This window comes from Ochotona curzoniae, unplaced genomic scaffold, assembly GCF_017591425.1.
Source record: "Ochotona curzoniae isolate NIBS_2020 unplaced genomic scaffold, NIBS_Ocur_1.0 contig_1, whole genome shotgun sequence".
Lineage (NCBI taxonomy): Eukaryota > Metazoa > Chordata > Mammalia > Lagomorpha > Ochotonidae > Ochotona > Ochotona curzoniae.
In genome coordinates, this window is record NW_024464918.1 from 17,612,876 (window position 1) to 17,633,710 (window position 20,835).

General features: G+C 41.4%; 1 protein-coding gene across 6 annotated transcripts in view; it reads right to left on the bottom strand.

The window, feature by feature from the left end:
- Positions 1-20,835, bottom strand: part of GRIA1 (glutamate ionotropic receptor AMPA type subunit 1) — a 277,008-nt gene that overhangs the window by 37,036 nt on the left and 219,137 nt on the right. For all 6 annotated transcript variants that reach the window (XM_040993959.1, XM_040994264.1, XM_040994108.1 and 3 more), the window contains one exon: positions 5,394-5,592. In XM_040993959.1, coding sequence (XP_040849893.1) covers positions 5,394-5,592 — 199 coding nt within the window. The remainder of the gene's footprint in view (positions 1-5,393; positions 5,593-20,835) is intronic.

A 20,835-nucleotide genomic window follows, 5' to 3' on the forward strand; every position in this document is an offset into this window, starting at 1 on the left:
TTCTAAACTTACATTGGCTGAAGTACTTTTTCACACCTGTTATTGCTGGTTGACTGCAGTCACAACCATTCACAGAGCAGAGCAATCTATGTATTTGGAACTCTTCCTTGTTCTAAGAACGATAGTTCTTTAATTTTAAACAAAGATATTTATTTTTGAGAGAGCAACAATGAGAGAGCACTCTCATCTGCTGGTTCACTTCATCTCCAGGACTGTTACTCCGAGAGTAGATATTCCTGTAGAACATGTTGTCTACGTTACGTACTTCATCTAGGCTAGACTGCCAGGATTGATAGCCATCTGTTTTTTGAGCATATTTCAATTAGATGGAAGCTACTTGAGGGCAGGGAGTGTCTTCTGTTTCCTGGGATTTTCAGAGATGAATTGAGCAATCTTCGTAGACAAAGGCCCCCAGTCAGAATCCACTCTCTTGAATCGTAAGTTATTCTGCTCACGTAAAATGCTCTCTGCGGAAACGGGCCAGTGTTAAATAGATATATAGGATCATTTTGAGACAGTAACTACTACATCACACAACCTAATTTAAATATAATATGATGGTTATGTCAATTAGAGATTGGTTTAATATAAAATTATTGTATTTAGAATGTGTAATTTTTCTTTATATACAGATATGAAGTGTATTTCCTGGATATCAGTCATCATTAGTGTTGGCAACTGTCATTTAGGTCAACTGATTTACACAGGTGGTTGAGGTATGGGGTAATAAATGGAAATGGTTACTGAGAATTGCCAGGAAACGTTTGGTAGAGTGAGCTTTAAATTTTAGTTTTTCGAAATTTGATAAACTAGATCAGTTGTTTTCCAGCATGGCTTACATTTTGGAAAGGGCACTGGACTGGGCATGGGGATCCCTAGTGTTACTCATCTCAGTTCTACTTCCAGCTTGTGATTTGCTCTTTGGGGGGAAATCCCTTGTATTTGGGCCTTTGTTTCGCCATGTATTTATAAGGAGTTTGGGCAGAATCTTCAAGTCTTTTGTGAGCTTGAAATTTCTGATTTTTTTTTTTATATACAAAGAGGCATCATTCAATGCCACTGAGAGAAAGAAGGGAGCAAATGGGAGGGAAAATTCCAAGATTGAGGGAGGAAATACCCAGAAACAATCATGGCATCTCTGAAGTATTTAATATTCCTTTGCAAGAAACAGGGAGATGTATAAATTCAGCTGTGACCAGATTTGCAGATGATCTTCCAGGCACAAATTAACAAAACACGCAGCAGGCAATTGCAAGATGCAATTTGACCTGACAGGATGGACACAGCAGGGAACAGGGCTGCTGACAGGCAGAGCTGAACGGCCCTCTGGGCAACAGTATTCAGAAAATTAATACATCCTCTCAGCCTCACCCAGTGTCCCCAGAGCTAAGGCTGTACTCACAGACACATGGAGAGAGAACTATTAGGAAAATGTAATCTCCAGGAATGTGAAGGTAACATCAGAGGTGGGGAAGACTGGAAGCATACTCTAGGTATTTGTTCTCAGATCTCTCTTCTCATCTGTGGCTCCCATGGCCCTTCACACATCTTAATTAAATTGTCGATGGAGGATGAAGTGACTCTGGGCTGGGACTGCCAAGAAGCTCTGGGCTGCTGTGGGGATCACAAAGCAGATTTTTTCGGAGACTGGGACAGCAGGATGCCTGTCTCATTAATCCTTCCTTCTGCTTTGTGAGGGTGGTCGTGTCTCCCATCCTGCCTAGTCCTGGTGCACTCGTTCTTCAGGTCAGAGTTGTAGAGATGGAGAGACTCATGAGACATATTTTAGCAGCAGTGTCCCTTTATAGGCAAAGAAAATGATGCCAATGGGGTGGGAATGAACTGCCTTGTATCAAACAGATTGTTAGTGGTAGTCAGCAGTGAAAACCCTGATTTCTGATAGTGCCCTGTTCCTTTCCATGCAGCCAGCTGCTCTGCTTGCTGTATAGTTTACATTCTGAAATTCCTAGTGGGGGGCTTTGGGCAAGTCATGTAGCTTCCCTGAGTCTTAGCATGCTGCTTATGGCAGTGGACATAATAGTATCCATGGCACAGAGTTCCCATGGAGGTTCTATGAGGACACAGGTAAAATGCATAACTCAGTGCCTGGCACAAAGAAGGCATTCCATAAGAGAAAGATATTCTAATACGCTTTTCAAGTTTTATTTGAGGGTTGAGCTGTCCAATACATGTCTTCTTTGGGACCAATTGTCTTTAATATACATGGGAGGCATGAATATCAGTCAAGGAGTTCTTTCACACCGTGCTCAGATGTGACTTCACATATCTCTCTACACAGAATTCTAGGTAATGCATAAGATTGAATCAAAAGTAGCACACAGACAGCAGCCCCTTGTCCACTGATGTAGGAACCGTGGGTTAAAGTGCAAAACCTGAAGAAAGCATACTATTTTGGTTCTAGATTTCATGTTTTGTAAACAAGAGGTAGCAGTAAGTTGACATAGTTATTAAGTAGCAACTTCAAAGTCTTAAGGCCTAACTGTGTCTCTTATTAGCTAGGGTAGGTATGTTTACTTCTCTAAGCCTAGGATTTTCCAAATAGAAAATGGTAGGGTTATGCTACATCTGCCAGTATGATTTTTTTTTTTTATAAAAACATTCACAACTTAATGTCATCATTCACACTGGGAAAGTGTGATTCAGTGGCAAGAACACCTGAGTTTGGAACAAGGAAAATTGGGTTTGGTTCCCATCTCTGATACTTGCCTTTATGAATTTCCTGAATCTCAAATTCTTATCTACAAAATGAATGCCATAATCCCTTTTGCGACTTAGGTCACAGATGAAACAGAAAGGAGACTATGGGCATGAAAGCACTTAGGGCCCCAGAATATGCTGTGTACACTGTTGGGAGAGCTTTGTGAAGAGAACTGAATGGTTGATCAATTGCATCAACAGGAGTTAGGAAAAAGACTGGGTCATGGACAAGTATCAGCTAAGAGTGTCTGAGTATTGTGATGAAATTAAAAAAGGTTTTTATTCTAAGGGGTTGGGTGAGCTTAAGCAACTTATGCCTTTTTTTAAGGAAGTTGTATTCTCTGGGTTCTGGTATGGTGGCATACCCTGCTATTCCTCTGTCCTATGGTGCAGGCATCCCATATGGGTGTCAGTTCATGTCCTGGCTGCTCTACTTTCCTTTCAGCTTTCTGCTTATGGCCTAGGAAAGCAGCAGAGGCTGGCCCATGTCCTTGGGCTGCTATACCCAGTGGGAGATCCAGAAGAGTCTCCTGGCTCCTTGCTTTGCATCAGCTCAGCTCTAGCCTTTGTGGTCATTTGGGGAGTGAACCAGCAGATGGAATATCTCTCCTTCTGTCTCTGTAAAATACATCTAAAAATCTTTCAAATAAAAATAAGTAAATATTCTTAAAAATTACATGCTCTGGCCAAGTGTCTTTTAAGTTATCTTTTTGGTCTAATTTTAATGTGTGAGGTGGGATTGGTGATAGATTAAGATCTTGCTGTTAATTTTAAAGTCTGTTTTTATTGAGATCATGTTGGAGCCAAAGTCTTGCTGTGTCAAGCTGTAGTGAGAGCTTGGATGACTCGATGCAGTATTCCTTGCTCTTGGCTAAGGCAATACAGGGGCTTTCTCTCTATTTTCCAAGTGCTACTTATTAGTCGTGGCACCTTAGGTGACTTCTTTCATTTCCCTGGGCTTCATCTAAAAAATGGGACAATTCCTACCTCATCTGTAAATGAGACTTTACTGAGATGCCATGTATCTCAGGATGTATTTTGCTCAGGCAATTATTATCTTGATAAATATATGGTAGTTCCAGTCCCAGGTTGTTTGTTCAATTCCCAGAATGAACAAAGTGTAATTTTACCTCTTCTGGGCATTTTTTGGGGATATAGTTAAGTATGATTTTGTATATCTAGAAATGTTTTCTGGTCTGCTCTATTGAGCTTTAATCTCTAGCCTTTCTTAAAATTGGTTCTCAAATGCCCGCAAATTCTCAAAGCCTTAATGACTTAATGTTAAATTGAGCTTCAATTCCCTGTTTGCTCTCTCTTTTGAATTTATTAAAAAGGTAGAGCCAGAGAGAGAGAGAGAGAGAGAGAGAGAGATGTCTTGTATCTACTGATTCACTCCACAAATGGCCGCAATGGCCAGAGTTGTATGGTCTGAAGACAGGGGTCAGGAGCCTCTGCCAGGTCTCCCATGTGGGTGCAAGGGCCCTAAGAACTTGGGCCAGCTTCATGCTTTTCCAGGTGCATTAGCAGTGGAGCAGCTGGGACTCAAACAAGCACCGATATGTGATACTGGCGCTGTAGGTAGAAGCTTGGGTTGCTGTGCCACCACAAAGGTCTCACCATGTTTATTCTTATACACATGTGGGTATTCTTTTTGTTGGGAAATTACATATACAGAGAGGGGGAGAGACAGAGAGGAAGATTTTCTGTTTATTGAGTCACTCCCTTTGTGGCTGCAATGACCTGAGCTGAGCCTATCCGAAGCCAGGAAGCAGGAACTTCTCCCGGGTCTCCCAAATGGGTACAGGGTTTTAAGGCTTTGGGTCGTCCCCAGCAGGGAACTGGATGGGAAACAGGGCTGCCAGGGCATGAACAGTGCCTATATGGGATGCCGGCACATACAAGGTGAGGACTTTAGCCACTAGGCTACCGCGCTGGACCCTCTTGTACACATATTTAAGATACCATCTAAGATACCTTATCTCTTAATCTCATTATGACTCTTTGAGATGGACATTATTTTCCTACTTTTATACAAGAGAGGAAATGGTGTCAGAGAGGTTACATGCAGGGAACAAGTAAGGGACTGGCATCAAGTTCTGGTCCTCTGTCCAGCCAGTCCTGAGGACTGAGTGCCTTAGCTCTCTGCTCCTCTGCCTTTGTCCTCTGCCTCTAAATAATGAAAGACTGCTCATATTTAGAGTCCTCAGTGCCTCTCCCCTGTCATTATTTAGTTAATTACCTATTCTAATTACTTTCCCCTGTTTCCTATCTTCTTATTTATCAGGTCTACAATCATCCACTGATCTGCTCTGAGATGGGAGGGGACACCAGATCTGACTCTGGTTTCTAAGCTGATTCTAAAGGGTTGCTGAGTAGACAGCAAAGTCATTGTGGGGAAGGGAAAGCATTTCATTGGTTGACCTTGAACCTCCCAGAGAATCAGCACAGATTGGTATAGACAAGGGGTCTAAATCAATGCAAGTTTCAATGCCAAGCTTTCACAAATGTGGACATGTAGAAAGCTGAGATATGATTTGAGTTTCCCTGATTTGTGTTTAATTAAGCAGTTGCCTTGGCTCTCTGTGATATGATTTTTAATGAAAATGGTATCTGAATTGTAACGACAGCAACAGTTCCCTCTTGTGACAGCGTCCTGGGACTAGGAATGTCCCTACCCTGAAGAACTCCTTAGTAGATCCTGCTTCCAATGTCCCATAAGCGATTTCTGTCTGCTTGGCCAGGTCCTCTGCACTCTCAATGGGAGACACCATTCTTTCCACGGTGAGGAAGGCAGCCAGGTTGGCGGTGTAGGAGGAGATGATGATCAAGGTGAAGAACCACCAGACGCCACCAACAATGCGGCCAGACAGAGACCTGTAGGCAAGGAGAAGAGGCATCAGAAGCAGATACAGCAGTTGCAGGGGAGGGTCTGGGAGCCAGCTGGAGCCCTGGAGCAGGGCTGTCAAGCCCTATTGCATCCTTCTCCTTTGAGAGCAGGATGTGAGAATTCAAATGTCAGGGAGATTCCACATTTCACTCCTGTCACAGACAAGGAGCTGTGGGATTGTTGCCTCTCTGGGGTGATAAAGCCCACAGATATGTACTGACACTCATTTTATACACACGTATACATCAAGACACATGCCAACAAAGACACCGTTATGTCAACACTTGCTTATAGAAATCACAAACACATAAGTCTTTTCAAATACAGTTACATATACAGCAAATGTTTTGTGTGTGTATATATATATGTATATATATAATGCATTTACACACACAGTGTACACAGTTGATTGGCTCAGCAGTATTGGTCAGACCACCTTTCCATTATTGCCTTCAAGGCTGACAAAAGGGATATCATTGTCCTCATGGACTAGATGGAGGGAAAGGAAGAATATATTGAAAATAGAATGAAAACAATTGTACTATATCTACTGTGGAGAATGTTACCATTGGTTTCAGGAACAATTCTATCCCACCCAACCTTCCCCATCACAGAGAAAGAGAATTTCACTGAAATAAAAAAGATTAAAAAATCAGAAATATAATAATCATACATGAGGTGAAAATTTTATCCTTGAACTTCTCATTGCCACTCTTCAGTGGCAATGAGAACTTCTCATTCTCCACTCTTGACACTCCAAAACAATGAAAAGATTCAGGACCAGCCAAAAATCCCACTGGAATTACTGAATTGGCTAGGGCAGTTCCAAGTCAAGGGCTTCTTGAAAATATGATTCCCCAAGATGATGTGGATATTATGTGGAGCAATTTTATGTGGTAGACAGACAGGACATGAAACCATACGGAATCTTCCAGTGATAAAATCATTTGCATTCCATTTCTCTTTCCATCCCACTCAATTTACTAAGGAAGTGTCATCCCTGAGTTACTAAATCTTAAAGTCTTTTCTAGTATGTGCTCTGACAGCTTCAAGCTCAGAGCCTTCAGCAAGTGACAGTGCTTAGTTAAAACCTAACATTTAACAACCAGAGGAATCGGCAATCCAACCCATGAGTTTTACAGATAAAGGAACTCAAGAGTCTCAAACCATGCTGTGAATCAGGAACAGAGCCTGGGCCTGCTGGTTCACTCGATTGTTCCACACTGGTTTAAAAAGCCCTGGTTGACCCTTCCTATGTTATTCCCATAATCATTTGCACTTGCCCTTGTCTCGGTTTCTTGGAGGCTCCTTTTCATTGTGGGCAGACAATGCTCACTCCAGGAAATCCAACAAATATTTGTTATTGCTTGTTATGTGGAAAAGAATGCCTCCGGATGCTTCATATTAACAAAAAATGAGAGAAAACTGTTCAAAGGACTTGAGGCTGGGAAAATGGAGCAAGGCTATGAACAGCTATAGGAAGTGAGAACACTTAATAAGAAGAAAAGGTTTGCAGAGACATGTACACTAAAATGTTGGCATGAGACTTGTTCCGTGTGATCTGATTCAGGAGCAATTGATAGAAGTTTCAGGAAAACAAACACTAAATAAGAGGAAGATGTTTTTGGTTGGAAGGGTGATATAACATTAAGGTGGCTATTCTGCAAGCGAGACGCTTTTTCTATTTCTGGAAGTCCAAGTGGTGATCCATTTATAGAGATATTGTACTTGGTAGCTGATCTTCATCCCCTCAGGGTTCTGGGGACCCATATCTAAGCTAGACACGGGAGATATGAAGTGTCATGTGGGGTCAGTGTCTGGCTGTGTCCTCTCACACTCCTATCTCTGACATGATGTGATCTGAACTCAAAAGTAGGTAGACCAGGATATAAGGCTTGCATCGAGAAGTCCAGCAGTATAGACATATAGAGGCTTAATCACTCCCCCAACATCTTACAATGAGTACACAATTGGATGGAAAATCACCTCACCTGCGGATAACTCGAAAAGGTGGCAGACAGAAGTGTCAAGGCCATTTGAAGCTGCAGCTTCTTTCTCATCATTCTAGATGACCACAGCAGTGCCTGCCCTGCACTTCTTGCTTCTGTCTGGACCCCTATCCCCTCACTCCCTGGCCTAATAAGTTCCCCACAAGGTAGCCTGAGTGATCTTTTGAAAAGCACTAATTGCATCATGTTGCTTCCCTGCTTAAAAACCCATCAAAGCCTTTTTCTTAACTCTTGGAGCCGAATTCAAACTCTTTGGTGACCCTTGAGGCCCTATGTGGTCTGGCCCCTGGTTCACTCTGCATTGCCATCCAACAACACACACACCATGCTCAGGTCATGCTGGTTTTTTGATGCCTCATGTTCAAAAGATTCCCACCCTTTTATACAGGCTGCTCTTTCCCCTGCTCATTTTATCTTCCTGCAGACCCCATCCTAACCACCACATTTTTAGCATTCAAATGTAAGAATCAAGAGTGTCAAATAACTCTCTGGGCAGTTGAAATGTGACATTTGTTTGTTTGATTGTTTAACTCTCTGTGTCCCCCTAGGCCATAGGTTCCATGTGAGTAAAGGATTTTTTTTTAATCTCTTTAATGCAGCCTTGTGTCTCTGGAACAGAGTAGGCCCTCAATAACAAATGCTGCCTCTCTTCTAACTTGCTGATTCCATTCACTTGGATGCTAGAGGCTGGAAAGACCTGTCAGGGCCGAGAGAGTCCACATTGCTTATGATTTGGGGTATCTGCAGTCGTGGCATTGAACCAAGTGTTTGGGGAGGCTGCTGTCCTGTCCTACATTACAGAATTGAGAGATCCAGCTAAGATATCTCAGGTTGAGAATTATCTTGTAAAGCTCAAAAGCTTCCCAAGAAAGTTCCAGGCCTCAGGCTCCTTCTTGCTGTTCCCTCTTAATTAATATTTATCTGCTGGGTTTTGCAAGCAGCCTCCCCTGCACAGAATTCCCTACATCCCCACCTACTTAATGAAAATGCCGAAGAAACAGTTTTGCTATTAACAGCCCACAAGTATCACTATGGAATAACTGGAGGGCTAGAGAAGAGGTTATTGAAAAATGTGACACAATTCTGATGCTTCATTTGCTTTGGTCCACAAAATGGGACCTTGAGTGTGAGGCCATCCTCCCCACCTTCAGTTCAGACTTAGTACAGGGGAAACTGGGCTTTCCCCAAGGGCACTATGGCTTTCCCAGCTCCGTGCTAGGGTCAGGAACCTGGAGTCATCAGAGGCCAGCATTAGGAACAATTACTTAGTCTTTTTTCACTGCCAGTCCCATCTCTTGGCCAACTCACCTACCTAGCTGCACCTCTATCTTCCTGCTATATAATGGGTGAGACTTACTCTGATTCAAGATGAAAAGGCAGAACTTTTGGTGTCAGACTCAGTCTATTTTTTCTTTCAGCTGATTCAAGCTACTAGAATTAAAGTGGTACAGGGGGAAGCACTTTGAATAGTGCTGTTGAAATCCAAGGCTATTATTTTTAAGGGAGAAGCAGTCCTTTTCTTAGTAAAGAAAGAAAAGCTGTGATCCAAAGCCCTTGGAGATCTGCCTTATCACCTGAGTTTTATTAGTTTTGTGACTCGACATTGCTTTTCCTAAAATGCCTACAATCCCCATTTTTCTCCAGAATTGACCCCCAACTTTATGGCTCATTGGACTCACTATTTTAATTCCACTTATAATCTCATGAAGTGTGTGGGGGTATATGAATGTCCCTATCTTACAGAAGAGCCAAGAGTTTGAGACCTAAAATGACTTGCTTGCAGTCACCTAGGAAAGCAAGAGGACTAGATGCTGGGATTTCATATTCCTTAGTCAGTACTGTAGCCACTGTGGGACATTACCACCATCCCTACATTGCTTGACTCCTCCATGATGTAAGGGTTCAGGCAACACTGACTTCTTTAAAGTTCCTTTGGAAACTTGGTCAGCAGTCTGATCACCTACATCTCTGTGGACTTGGAAACCTGCTGGTACCTGATTCCTATTGTTGTATAACAATCACAAAGACAGCAGCTGCTAGCCACACATGTGTATTATTTCACAGTTATGCAGCCCAGAATTCACAGGCAGGGTGTTTGGAATCTCTGCTCTGGGTCTCATAAAGCTGGAACCAAGGTGTAGGCCATGGTTGTAGCTTCTTTGTGGGACTTGAGTTTGTCTGCCAAGGTCTCTAGTTGTTTGCAGATTAAGTTCTTTTTAAAAAAAATTATTTATTTTTATTGGAAAAGCAGAGAGGAGGAGAGACAGAGAGGAAGATCTTCCATCTGATGGTTCACTTCCCAGGTGGCCACAATGGCTGTAGCTGAACCAATCTGAAGCCAGGAGCTTCTTCCAGGTCTCCCATGCAGGTACAGGATCCCAAGGCTTTGGGTCATCCTGACTGTTTTCCTAGGCCACAGGCAGATTCCTGGGAAGCAGGGCTACTGGGATTAGAACTAGCACCCATATTGGCTCCCGGGGCATTCAAGGCTGTTTAGCTGCTACACTATCAGGGCAGGCCTAGATTAAGTTCTTTGTGGCTGTAGGACTGGGTCATTATTTTCCTGCTGGCTATCAGCTTCTGGAATCTGCCTTTTTTCCTACTTATTAGATCTTTTTCATCTCTGAGTATGTGATGGTATGTCAGTTCCCTCTATTCTTGTGATCTCTGCGACTGCCGTTACCTAGAAATGACTTCCTGGCTGTAAAGGGTTCGCTTACTTGCTATTATATCTGTATTTGAAAAGTTAAGCAATTTGGAACTTTAATTAGCTCTGTTGAATCTCATCAGAGCAGTTTTTGGGTTTGCATGTGATTGAAGAATCAGGAGATGGAAATCTTAGGACTCTGAGTACCATGCTACTAACTTATTTCGCAAGCATTTCTTTAAGGGTGAACCCTTTTTGCCATTGAGGGGATAGTGTGAAAACATCATGGTCTCATCATGTCTGAGCTGAGGGTCTGATGGAGGAGTGGGAAGGCAGTGTAGTTTAGTGATTAGAACATGGTAATTAGCATAGTATTTAACACATATGAAGCACTAGGTACCTGAGGGTACTTTCTCAAAAGTTGCTTAGAAATGGAATTGAATGATAAGATTGTTTTGGTGTAAATGTTTTTGAAACCAATGCAGGTTTTTTTTTTTTTTTTCACAATACACATTTGCCATGAATGTTTGGAAGGTTCCTTACAGAAAGCTCTCAGTTCCCATCATCACCATCTTACATGAATATCACAGACAAAAAATAGTATACTATATTAACTATGTGAAAAGTAAGAACGTAGTAGCAAGGAAACAAATGAACTTGCTCATTCTGTCCTGGCAGAGGTCAGGGAAAGTTAGCAGGGAGGAGATGCCGTACTAAGCTTTGAAATATGACTAGGAGATCACTAACCGAATAGGTGCAGTGGTAGGACAAGGGTCAGGAGACAGGGTGTACATAGAGGGGAGTGAAGGGATAGAGGACACAGCTACTCCAGGGCTAGGGGCTTGATGGACACACACATGTGGAATCTGCAAGGTTATTAAACAGCAATCTACTTTTGATCCCAAGCACTTCCTCTCTAGGACATCTCTGGCAAGGAGATGAACATGGACATTCTTCTTTATATTTCAAAATCACATCCTGTCCCCACCAAGAGGAAGGGAGAGAAGGGCCACCTCCTATGTGCCTGCATCCAGCTGAGCTCAAGAGGTCGCTGGAGTGCAATCTCGTTGCCTTTGTCCTCTGTTTCAAATGGCTATTTTTAAAAAGCAATGGAAACAGGCATGAAGGCATGAGTTCAGATGGCCCGCCTCTAAATTACTGGGAGGAAAAGCCCATCCTGGTTGATTACTGTGCTAAGCTATGTTCAGAGAGCCTCACTTACCCAGGCATCAGGGCTTCTAGACCAGGGTAATTAGCTCTGGCCAAATGCAACAATTCCACTGATGAGGCTACTTCACCCAAGATGCTGCATCTGGGTGGCAAATCATACCATTTGTCACCAGCTGCAAATCACTCAGCACTTCCCTGACGGAGCTGGAGTGATTCACTCTAATTACCCAGCTGCCGGTCACTGCGCTCCAGCACACCAGCTGGGTGGAACCCTGGACTCCAGTGGTGAGTTCTAGGGGGTGCGAAACTGGGATTGAACAACAGGTTCCAGTATTCTGTAAGCTAGTGCACTGTTCTAACCCTGCTGCAGGGCCAGTGTGTCAAAGAACAATGGTCTTCCCCCCCTCCCCCTTTTAGTAAGGTTATCCTAATGTAGTGTGGGCATAATTTGCAAAGGCGTGGAATGTACATTATTTTCTTTCCATTTCTCTGTCTCTTTCCACCATAAGCCCCAGTTTTCATACCCATGAAAGAGAGATGATAAACCCTGTTCACTGCTTGTGAGGATTCAATAAGTTGTATCTCATATTTAGTACAAAGGATGGATTAAGATGTTACATGTTGCGATGGAGGTGAACCACACTCCCTGGTTTCTTCCTGCTTTGTAGGTTTGTCTCTCCTAGCTCCCTTTGCTGGTTCCTTCATTCCCATTTCTGACTTGTCCCTTGCCCTTCACTCCATACCCAGTGCACCGAGTGCAATCAAAAATCTGAAAAGACGTCATAGGAGATTTGTCATTTAACTAACTATGTAGGAAAGACTGGCATTGAGCACTCTGAGATAGAAAGCATTTCCTGGGGCAGGAACAGCCTGCTCTATGGTGCAGAGGTAAAGCAAAAATGTGAAAAAACAGTTTCTTCACTCTGCCCCAGTACATTAGCCACTTGAGTGGCCATGATTCTCTGAGTCCTGGCTTTGAATTGGACACTATGGAAGGTAGCTGTCACTCACTTTTTAGTTTCATTTAAAGTTTATTTAGATTATTGGTATTTATTTGAGAATGACAAGCAGGTATATATATGATACGTGTGTGTGTTTGTGGAGAGAGAGAGAGAGAGAGAGAGAGAGAGAGAAAGAGAGAGAAAGAGAGAGAATGAATTAATGTAACAGTCTTCTATCTGCTCTTCAGCACTTCTTCAGGCCAGGTAGGCATCTTACCTTATGATGAGTGAGAAGACTGAGGTTTGGAATGATGAAATAATTTAAACAAAGCCAGAAAACTAGGAATGGAGCTTCAATGTCAATTCAGATCTACTGATGCTGATGGTGTGACTCCAACTGAGCTGTAAAGGGGTCTTATTTTTCCAGGGTTCATCTCTTAGGGTTTATCTTCCTGGCTACCAAGCACCATGTACCCAGAGTTCCTAGACACAGAGGAATATTCCATAGCATGCTAAGGTTAAAAATGAGATTTCCTTCTACAGATATTTTTAGACTTAAGTTCTTAGAAGCCATTCTCTTTTTATAGCTGTCTGTTGGACGGCCCACAACACCAAAACATATGGTTTCTCAGCATCCAGAGCCCTCCCCAGAACTCCTACTACCTGTAGATTATCCAGCTGGTTTTCAGAGGCAAGATGGGCTCCTAAGGCTTATGTCCCTGCCTCAGTGGGGCAGGTGTGAGCTTGGATTATTGTCTGTGACCCAAGATGTATGACATTTGAAGGCTTCAGGGTTGGCAGCACACTTAAATGAGAGACGTTGTTGTTGTTTTTCTTAAATAGACGCCAAAATGCCACAGCAAACAGGAGATAAAATAACAACCTGTGCTTCTGCTTGAATTAACTTTTGCTTCACTGTAGCACAAGGCGCACATGAACAAGACTTACTTGAATCAAAATAACCAATCAGAAACCCTTCTTTTTCCAAGTATATTTTCGTCATACTCAGGTTCCTACTGCCTCAGCCTTTCCCTGGCACATGTTGCTGGCTGGGCCAGTGGAGCATCCCTTGCAAGAAGGGAACAGATGTCTTCTCATCCAGAACCATCCCCCGCCTGCATGACCCAGCAGCTCTTTCTGAGGCAGTGAGGGCTAAGTAGGTGGACAGAAGTTGAGTGGACCTCCTACTCCCACCCCTGACATTTATTGATTGTGATTTGGGGAAGTATTTTCTGATGTCTCCAAGCCTCAGCTTCATTTGTCTGTGAAATGTGGGATAATTTCAGGAACGATCCACAAGCATTACTGTGAAGAGGTGCTACCTTGCAAAGTTAGCTAGAGCAGAGTAAATCCATGGTAGAAGCAGTTCCTGATCTGCTGAAGTGAAAGATGCCAGGGGAAGAAATCTACCATGTGATGTTAAGGACTAAAAGCACATTCTACATGGACATATCCCACATATGGCCCCGTTTAAGATTTCAAACATGGCAGAGACAGGTGTTTGGAAGGCTATAAAATGGTATGTCATTGGAATCATCTGGAGCATGGATTATGGACTGTGTTTTCTCTACCCTGTGACCTTTGTTTCCTGATTCCCTAAGTGAATTGCTGAACATTTTATAATATGTAGAAAATTCACAACATAGCAGTTAATATTACAGACTGTGGAATCATCCAACTTAGAGTTCAAATCCCAGCTGCTGCTTCTGGCTGAGTGATGTTGGTAAAGTGACCCAGGCTCTCTGAGTTCCTGTTCTCCCATGTGTAGAATGAATATAATTAAAGTTGTATCTTTTCATGTCAAATCATAAAATATAAAGTACACATTTGGTAAGTGACAAGGAGTCAGGAAAAGGGAAAGGAAGATCTGTCTAGACAGGATAGTGTATGAACATCTTTCTGAAGGTTGATATGGAAAGTATTCAGAAAGTTCAAGGAAAAAGTATATTATGAAAAAAATGAGCCAGTGAATTTTGATTATTTTGCACCAAAATGAACTTGTATTTTAATGCCACTTCCCATGCAGTGTTTTGAGGTGTTGTGTTTAAGCTGTGAACTGAAGGTTGAAAATAATTGAGATGGGTGAGGAATCTGGAAGAACATACTGTGGATGGAGTGAACAAGGGGTAGAGTTTCTGAGGCAGGAAAAGGCTTCGTGTGTTCAGGGTGACTGGATAGGTCCAGACAGTGAGACAACGACAGGGTCATGCAAAGCCCCTTAGCAACTGAAAGTGTGGTCAAGTGCCACTTTCTCCAAGAAGTCTAACTGGCTGCTGCTTCCTGTCTTCCTTTTAAATTCTCTTACCTCTCCTTTTTCTGCTTGTATACACTGTAATGTATCACCATTACATTACATAGTTTAACAAAGTGGGATTGTAGATGTTGTCATAAGCCTCTAGAATAGAATACAGTCTCAGTATTTGTTGAGAGAACATGAAATTCCATAAATGGTCTCTTGAACTGCTTTTCTCTGAGTTATTTATAAAGAAAAATATTTCTTCAGCTGATGAATCACAAAAGTAGGATTTTAGAAGGAATTGTATAAGGAAAATGGTATCCAGATATGTCTATGTATTTTATGTAATCATAGAATCATGCTCCTTAAGAATATTTACTCTGCAAAGCAATTGTCATAGCACAGATTATTGCATAAAGTTAAAATAATGAATTTTTAAAAATGTTGTAAGAGACTAATGTTACAAACTTAGATAGGCTCCAGCTCCTGATGAGTGTGGTCATAAATTTGCCCGAATTATTAGCTATATAGAATACTAACTTTCAGTGTCTTCCAGTTTTCCTCAAGAGTTTTCATCAAGAATATACTCCCTCCATCAAAGACAGAATTAGCTCCAGGTCACGCCTGAGTCAGATGGGGGCATTAAGTCACTTCCCAGCTTCATTGTCGCTGTCAGGTGTTGGAAAAGACATCTTTTCCCCCAGTTCTTGAGTGAGTGAATGAACCTTCCTTACAGAGATACACCACTCTGCTCATTGCCAAAACCACATTCTTTGTGTCCAGCTTTGCCTTTCCTCTTTAAGCTCTATGCTCCACAGATCCCCAACAAACGGGGGATTATATGCCCTATTATTCATGGGATGGTTAGTGTGCAGAATTCTAAGATTGCCCCAGGACCTCTGCCATGAAGATATCATTACTAGTAGTATACTTTGTTCCATTGCAAGAGGGGGTTTTCATCTACAAATAAGTTTAAGTAATTTATTAATCAATTGAATTTAAAACAGGGTCATCACTTGGGTAAGCCTAATATTAATTGCATGAATTTTTTCAGTGAATACTTTTCAGCTAGACATAGAAGAAGTAGTCAGAGACTTGAAGGGGAAAGATTGGATGTGAAGGTCTTCATCGTGGGTGAGGGGCCATGAGGGTTTATCTGAGAGTGGCCTCTAGAAACTGTTCATTCCCGTTTATAGCTAACATGTAAATAGGAATTTTGCTCCTACAACTGTAAGGAACTGAATTCTGCAGATAACAGGAATTCATGTGAAAGAAAATCTTGAGCTCCAGGTGAGAAAACCTTGAGCAGGTTGACACCTGGATTTCAGTACTATGGGAGCCTGAGCAGAGAATCAAGTCACAACTATGCAGTTACTTCAGAACTGGGGCAATGCATGGTCTTTGTATAAGCAAAGTTTATGGTTATCTGTTGCATAACAATAGAAAATTGATAAAGGGTGGCTAGCAATCATTATGTAATATTCCCTTAAACCAGTTCTTGTGTCTATCAAGGATGTCTGTGTTAAATCTGTAGCCCATTGTTTTAGCTTTTTCTTCCACTTTGCTATGTTTTCTATTCTTAACAATAGTTAAGAATAAAGGCTCTGTTGTCAGCTTTTTTGAGAACAATAGCCAATCTGCCAAGAATGAGTTGTGACCTTTTGACAAGGTACTTAGCCATAGTAAACTTTCATTCTCTTACCCACAAAGTGGGATGTGATGGGCAAAAAATTATTTCCCCGCAAGACATCCAGGTTCCAGTTTCCAGAACCTGTGAATATGTTATATTGCATGATAAAGGGGATTTCCAGGTAGAATTAAAGTTAATAATCTTACAGCAGGGAAATTAACTGGAATGTATCAATGTAATCACAGTGTTTCTTAAACATGGAGCATCTCATAGTAGGTGATTGAAGAGCCTGAACTGATAATCCTTGAACATGGAAGAGAAAGTGAGATGAGACAGAAAAGAGAGCAGAATGATTAATTTCTGTCTTTGGAATTAGAAAAAGGCCATGAAGTCAAGGAATGAAGATATCCTCTATAAATTGGAAGGATTAGATTAAATCCATCAAGGAAAGTCGGATCTTAATCCTAAAACTAAGTAAACTGAGTTTGGCTGAGAAGCTGAATGAATGAGGAGACAGATTCTCTCCTGAAGCCCCTAGAAGGAAGACTGTCTTGCTAGTGAGACCCACTCTGGACTTTGACCTACAGTACTATTGTATAATATATTTGAGTTGTTTCAAGTATATTTAAGTTGAAAGCAACAGCAACAACAAAAAACCCCTAAATGTCGTGAAGAATAAATGTGTATAGATTTCACAGGCCAGAGACTGGCATAGAATGAGTACTAATCCATGTTTTCTTTTCTCCTATTGTATTTATTAGTCATCTACTGCTTTGGCAAACTCTTTCCTGTTCATTCTGAATACCCCCACTCATGCTCACTCTTATTTCTTCTTATCTTGCTCCCTGTGAATGCCCATTCAAAATTCAAGATCTATCCGAGATGAAATTTTCTCTAAGAAGTCTCTCAACCCCTTAATACAGATGGAGTCTGGACCAGTGCAACACTTTTTTTGGTTCTTTTTGTAGATATTATATCTATTTAAAACCCTTGAGTTGTGAGTAAGTTTCTCTCTTTATTAAGTTATGCAACTCCCAAATCCTCATATACTTTAGTTTTGTAGAATCTGTTCCTAGGTGGGAAGAGCACAATGAATCCATTACATTTTAAGCACATTGTAAGCTATTGTTGATTAAGGTTTAATGTGGTTCGGCAGTTATCTACAACTTCTCCTACTTAACTACAATTTTACAACTGTTGATTAGTAAATCCTTATTTCCTCTTACGTTATACCCCTGGAAACCATTGCCAGATTCTTGATTTTATTATTTGACTACTTTTGATAAATTATGTAAGTGGCATCTTGCTTCATTTGTTCTTATGCTGTAGGCTTACCATAGTATCCTCAAGATTCACCCACATTGTGGTGTGTTAAGGAATTTTCTTGTTTTAGGGTTGCATAATATTGCAATCTATGTATTTGTCACAGTATCTATTCATCTGTCAGTGTGCATTTAGGTTGTTTCCACAGCATGGCTGCTGTGAATAATGCTGCAGTAAACCTAAGGGTATTGGTATTTCTTCAATATCCTGATTTAAATTTTTTGTGGGGGAGATAAATAGCCAGACTGGGGTTGATGGATCATAGGTAGTTCTAATTTTGTGAGGATATCCATTCTGTATTTGAAAGTGGCTGTGCTGTTTTTCATTTCCAACAAAAGTGTACAAGGATTCCCATTTCTGTAAATCCTTGCTAAGATTTTATTTTTGCTCATGCTACTTGTCCATGATGGTTTGTTGGGGCCTTTTATCACTCTCACTGTGCATCTAAGATTGACAGAAACGCTTCCATATGAGAATGTATCTACTTGCATATTATCCCTTCAAGCTTTTTCTTAGTAGTGACACATTATTTATGTTCACAATTCTTTTTCTAGATGAAATAAAATGCCTGTGCTTAGCTTCAGTATGGAAAGCAATCAGCAATCCTGTCCTGTACACAGAAGGAAACAGCTGTTTATGTCTTGTGGACAGCATGCATGATTACTACTAGTTCTCTCCCACAGCCTTCAGCTTGTAACTTTGCAGATATCATTTAATAGGTAGTGTTGGAGACTCAGAAAGGATGATAATTAGACACTTTTGTTTTTTAAGTAACAGGGTTAGAACTGGGACACAGTTGTCCTTTTATCTTTCCTACATCTGTGCTGGAAGCCTTATCAAATGTGGCTTGTGTGTTTGACGCTGAGCTAAGGATGCAGCAGACAACAAATGTGACCATGTCCATATCTGCTTCCTCACTCTCTGCAGCTGTGCCCAGTTCTCTGTTCAGCCTCCAATACCGACTTCCATTACCTAACTTTGCCCACCTGTTCTATATGTATTTCCATTGTGCCTTCCTTCCCCCCCTGCAAAACTAGATCACAGCCAAGTGGAAGGCAGAAGTAGTGTTTTCAACTTCAAATCTTTTGCAATCCCTGATAGCTTAGGCACTTAACCAATGTTCCTTGGATTGAACACAAAATTGAGAAGAAAGATTTATTGTAGATGCCAAATGCTTGTTCTCTACTTATTTCCCCCAGTGTGTCCCAAAACTAACATATAAATAGGGATTTGCATATGTTTTGCCAGTTTATTGCAGAGAATATTAGCTCTATATCAGCATATATTTTAGAGAGATTAATAAGATTACTAACAGCACATCTAATAAATCCCGTTGAATTTTTCAAAAGTAATATCTTAGTCTCTCCTTTTCTTCTAAGAGAGTCTATTTTTTTTCAAATGACTTGTACTAAATTGACAGTTTTAATTAGCAGTTATGAAAATTCAAGCTTTTAAAGCTATGGCGGATTAGAAGAGTTTCCAGAGATGTCAGAAAGTTTATTTCCAAAAAGAATGTCCTGTGTCTCACTGTTTGGGTGTAGGTGAGGAAGGAAAGACTGTGGGAGGAAGTTGAAATAGAAAAAAGATAAAAGGTACTAGCTAGGCCTGTAATAGCTGAATAGGTCACCTGTGGTTACCACATTTGTGCTCTTCACCTTATGGGAATGACAAAGCAGGAGCTGCACTCTCCTCACACTTGTGGGTCTTGTTCATCGCCCCAAAGGTGAACCCTGGCATAGACTTGGAGCCATACTGTTCACAGTCAGCAGGGACTGAAGGAAACATCTTTGAGTTGCCATTTATCAGTGGATGTTTATCAAGTGACTTCAGTGTGCCAGGTTTTGCTACTGTCTTGCTGGAAGAACAGTCATTTAAGTTGAGAATGCATTTACCAGGTTGTAGGGGAGGTTACTGGAATCACAGAAATAGCAAGAATCAAAGATTTTGACAATGAGAAGCAGTGGAGGAACAGTAGAGAGCATTCAGCATGAGCCTTGGAAGGAAGGTGCAGAGTAATGGGGAGGAAGGCCATGGATAGGCCATGCTGGCAGGGGCCTTAGAAGGTATCTAAACAAGAAATGTGGTGAGGGATGGAGAGCAGAAGGTGAGCAATTCATCTTTTTTTTTTTTTGACAAATTATTGCCTTACACAGTGATTAGGGGTGATGTGGCAACAGGAGTGGATGCCTGGGGTGAGTAGGCAGAATTGCAGGATCCCAGATCTCAGGGAATTGCCTGAATCACAGAATGGCTAGCATGGATGGAGAAAGAGTGAACTACCTCAAATACATTCAATTGGAAGATTGTTTGGATTTAAGGGATGAAGAGGAATACTCACTAATTTTCTTTGTCTCTATATTTAAATAACTATTTAGTGCAACACAGTCTACAATGTTTATCTTTATTCCTTAGCTCAGGCCATGAGGGAATTAGTATTTTTCTCTATAAATGGGAACATTGATGTTTGGCAGGGTTAGCTGTCTGTTCCATCAACACAGAGGTAATTTGAATCCCGAGTTAACCTTTAAATCTCTAGGTACCCTGTTGCCATATTCTGGCTTCCCAGATTTCTGTTTAGAACCTTCAAGAAGGCAGTGGGGATATTTTCTGAGATAAGAAGCATTATGAGGAGAAAATACTTTAGTGAAATCTTTTCCAGGATTGCTGAGACAGAAGCAGCTACCAGGCCATCCTGGGCAATGCCATTCACAACTTTGCACTTTCCCACCCATGGGAAACTCTTGGAGACAGTGTCTTCTTTCTGTGTTCTGCTTGGCTAGGTGGTCTGTCCTAGTCTCTGTTGCTCAGCTGATGCTCTTGGGAAGCTGATTCTAGCTTGCTTCCGTCCCTGAGTCTCTGTCTAGTATTCTTATGGGATCTTGCTATACATCCTTTAGTCTCTTAGCAGTTAAAATTTAAATTAGCAAAAGGAAAATCTTCCCAGGAATGAGAAATAGGGTAGGCCCCAAAGAGAGAAAAATGCCCAGGATACTGAAGTACCTGCTTTAGCATAGCAGTCGACTGGGGAACAGCTGTGTTAAGCATAGACAAGGCACCTGTTTCATTTCAAGTCTGTTTCCCTGTCGGTTTATAAAACACAAGAGAGAGGCTAACGCTTTCCTGCTTCACCATTGTTGTAAAGATCAATTGTAATAATGGCTAAATGTATCCTGGAGATCAAAACACTCCTTGCAAATGAAAGGACTTAAATTTCTGGACTTAAAATTCTGATGTCACAAGTGAGAATCAGAGACTTAGGTGCTGGAAAGCATCT